Below are 3318 nucleotides of genomic sequence, written 5' to 3'. Positions count from 1 at the left end.
GTAAGGGTCCCTTGAATCGTACTTAGGTGGCATATTAGGCTTTTTGATCATTAACTATATATGATAATAATGGAGGCTTATATGTTTAAACTTTTGAAAGTTCTGTCCCTTGGGGCCAACTTGAACATTGGAGCTATCCCACCAATAATGTAACACCACCTCTAAAAAAAACTATGTTTGCTTTTCACTTCTTTTGAACAATCTAGAAACACTTTGCGGGGTTTGGTTCAGGTCCCGTGGACATGGTTTCAAAAGTGGGATTACTTATTATAATAACAGTTGTAATAGGGAATTGACAAATGAAAAAAAAGGGTTGGGGTGAGTGTGTGTGTGGAATCAATTATGCACACGTCTTTATATAATTTAATTTATTATGTAAGATCATGCATCTATAATGCACTCACTACTAGTCACTAGGTAGCTAGGGAATTAAGATGAGAATCAGAATAAAATAGAATAGAGAATTTAATAATTTCAAAGAATGAAATCTTATATAAAGAAAGCTCAAATTACAAATACTTTCCACACCCCCAATCTAAAATAAGGAAAATTAAAAAAAAAAACAAGAAAAACCTACTAGCTGAAAATTAAAGTAATTCACATTTTCCTTCTCTTTGCTCTTAACAATCCTTAATTTAAAATCTATGTCCAACGTAGATCCTATGTGTGTCCTACATATGAATTTATTCTATTAGTTCATTTTTCTACTATTATGATTTTAGTATCTGTAAATTTCACAATATATAGCCCCTTTTTTCTTTTTCCATTTCTCCTATGGAATATATGTTTCACATGTTGTCACTGAATTGTTGAAAGAGCAACATGTTATCAACATTCCAGAAATTGTTGGATGCGTCCCCACTCTGAATCCACTGGTTGTTTGGTTCCAAGTCTTGGAAATCCAGCTCCTGAGGGAATAGCCCAGATGGGCTGGTGATGCAATCCAAAAAGCTGATTTGATGAGCTTGTTGGTAATAATCAGGATTAGGGTTAATGTTATTCCCAACCGGGACAATGTAACAATCCTGGGTAGTCAAGTCCGAGACAGGTGAAACCTGGGTCCCAAACGAGTCTGATGATGTGGCTGTGCCTGTGCTACTATTCTCTGGAGTAGTATAACTTTGTGTCACCTGTGAAACAACAAAGTTGTTGTTGTTCATAATTCCTGGAGTTAGCATCATGTTCCCACTATGAACCTCAAAATTGTTGTTAAGGTTGTTGTCGTGGTTGGATATTATTGTGGTATTATTGGTGGTGACATTTGTAATGGCATCGGGAGAACCGGTGGTGGCAGAAGCGACGGTGGAGGTGGCGGTGGCAGCCGCGGCGGCTTGAATGCGCTCAACCAGCCTTGGCATCCAAAGGTAGCGCATGGTGTCCTTGAATTGCTTACTATTCACGTCACATTTCAGTTGTTTGGCATGCTTTTGGACACGTGTTCTCCAATAGTTCTTGATCTCATTATCGGTTCTTCCCGGCAAATACTGAGCAATTTTGGACCATCTGATCCAATCAATAAATTGAACAAGTTAAATAAATAAAAAATATTAATCAAAATCAGAAAATTGATCAAGTGATGATGAATAACTCAATAAAAAAAAATTGTGGCATGTTTGGTTGCATGCATATATATTTGGCTCACCGGTTTCCCCAACGAGCATGGAGCTCGAGAATAAGAAGTTGTTCTTCAAGTGTTATGTTACCACGTCTAACATCAGGACGAAGATAATTCAACCATCTCAATCTGCAACTCTTGCCAGTTCGTTTGAGTCCTAAAAAAAAAAATTTTACTTGAATTAGTAAAGTTTTGAGTTAGCGAAGTACTACTAATGAAGAAAAAATAAAGAGCCTTTTTTTCTTTTCCTTTGTGGTATCAATTCATTATTCTTTTTTTTTTTTTTCCATTTTCATAAACGGTGTGTGTGTGGCCAAGCAATTATCGACAACTTGCAATTATATATTTCAATTCATTATTGATTTTATGCCCCTACCACACACAAGTATATGCCATTAAAGTCTTATAACAAATAATCCACTATGTCATGATGCTCTTGATATATATAAGAAAACCGCAAACTTTGGCTTTTCTACAATTGCAATCATGAAATAGCTAGTAACCTATAGTATATAGCATTATTCGTTTTCCCCTATCAAAAAAAGAAAAAGGAAAAAATAAATAAAAAAACAAGTTAATTACCAGCAGAACGAGCAAGGGAGTTCCAGCGTCCTTCACCGTGACTTGCAATGTAATGGATGAGAGCAAAGTCCTCATCAACGGTCCAAGGGCCTCTTCGCAGGTCCATGTTTTCATCCTCACTTTGGGTGATGATGATGCCTGAGTTGCTTACCCTTCCTTTCACTTCCATGAGTTACCTACTTTGGATATATTGATTGATTGATTCGATCCCAAAGCAAAAGAATTGCGTAGCTTTGCTTTAGTTTAAGTTGAAGAGGTTAAAGAGATTGAAAGAGAGAAAGAGAGAGAGAGAGAGAGAGAGAAAGAGAAATAGAAAGATGGTTTTGGCTTATTACAAAGAGGTTAGAGAAGGGTGGGGGCTTTTTATAGATATTCAAGGATGGGGTTTGAAAAATGAGCGAGAAAATAAGAAAAAGGAGAAAACAACAAACTAAGCTGAAGTAGTAAAAAAATAATGATTTAATTAACGAACACTAAACTTAGAATTAGGAGGATAATATCATAATAATTATTATTATTATGGCTTTTGAGTAAGGAATGGCTACGAAGTTTGACGCTTTGACAGTTTGACTTTCCCGTCTTTGTTGTGTGCGCGCGTGCGCACTCTGTGTCTATCAGTTTTTGTTATGTGCTCGTTACTCGTAAGTCACAGCACAGAATTCTATATGGAAAAAAAAAATCATAAATTTTTTATATACTAGTCTATATTTTGTTAGGATTTGTTTTTTTCTGCAGTTGACATAGATAAATTATTTGCATTGACTTCAAAACGATATCGTTTTAGAATGAAAATTATAATAGTCTTTATAATTTTAAATCTTTAATATTTCAACATCAAAACGACGTCATTTTGAAAGTAAATACAGATAATTTATCTGAAGTAACTGCAGAAATATTTTTCTGATTTTTTTATTGAGAATACACAAAGTCTAACCGGTCATACACTCTTGTTTAAAGTATGACCGGTTACACATAATGTAGTTTGTAAACAAAAAGTTTGCAAAAATAATCTTTCCTTTTTTTAATTATAAATAAGAGGAAAATTATTTGTTTTTCATTAAAATAGGTGTTAAGACTTAAGCATAGGCAAATAAATTTATGCCGAGTACAAATGAAATGCA

The 3318-nt window shown here is 34.6% G+C and overlaps 1 protein-coding gene across 1 annotated transcript; it reads right to left on the bottom strand.

The window, feature by feature from the left end:
- Nucleotides 1-508: 508 nt before the first annotated feature.
- Nucleotides 509-2395, bottom strand: LOC133313153 (transcription factor MYB108-like). Its single transcript, XM_061514481.1, has 3 exons — nucleotides 2198-2395; nucleotides 1643-1772; nucleotides 509-1503 (listed from the first exon to the last, which is right to left on the bottom strand). Exons 1-3 carry the CDS (start codon nucleotides 2364-2366, stop codon nucleotides 789-791), a joined length of 1014 nt encoding a protein of 337 aa, XP_061370465.1. The 5' UTR covers nucleotides 2367-2395; the 3' UTR covers nucleotides 509-788.
- Between the last annotated feature and the right edge of the window lie 923 nt (nucleotides 2396-3318).

The sequence above is a fragment of the Gastrolobium bilobum genome, unplaced genomic scaffold, assembly GCF_033153095.1.
Source record: "Gastrolobium bilobum isolate Gb01-03AN ecotype WA unplaced genomic scaffold, APGP_CSIRO_Gbil_v1 utg9841, whole genome shotgun sequence".
In the NCBI taxonomy this organism is placed as follows: Eukaryota; Viridiplantae; Streptophyta; class Magnoliopsida; order Fabales; family Fabaceae; genus Gastrolobium; species Gastrolobium bilobum.
This window is presented reverse-complemented; position numbering and strand designations above follow the sequence as displayed.

What these genes read in the sequence shown, in the direction of transcription:
- LOC133313153 (XM_061514481.1), bottom strand. Translation starts at nt 2,366, where the DNA reads ATGGAAGTGAAAGGAAGGGTAAGCAACTCAGGCATCATCATCACCCAA. An exon ending in CTCCCTTGCTCGTTCTGCTG is followed by an intron (nt 1,773 to 2,197) that starts GTAATTAACTTG and finishes TTTTTTTTTTAG; the next exon opens with GACTCAAACGAACTGGCAAG. An exon ending in CATGCTCGTTGGGGAAACCG is followed by an intron (nt 1,504 to 1,642) that starts GTGAGCCAAATA and finishes TGATTGGATCAG; the next exon opens with ATGGTCCAAAATTGCTCAGT.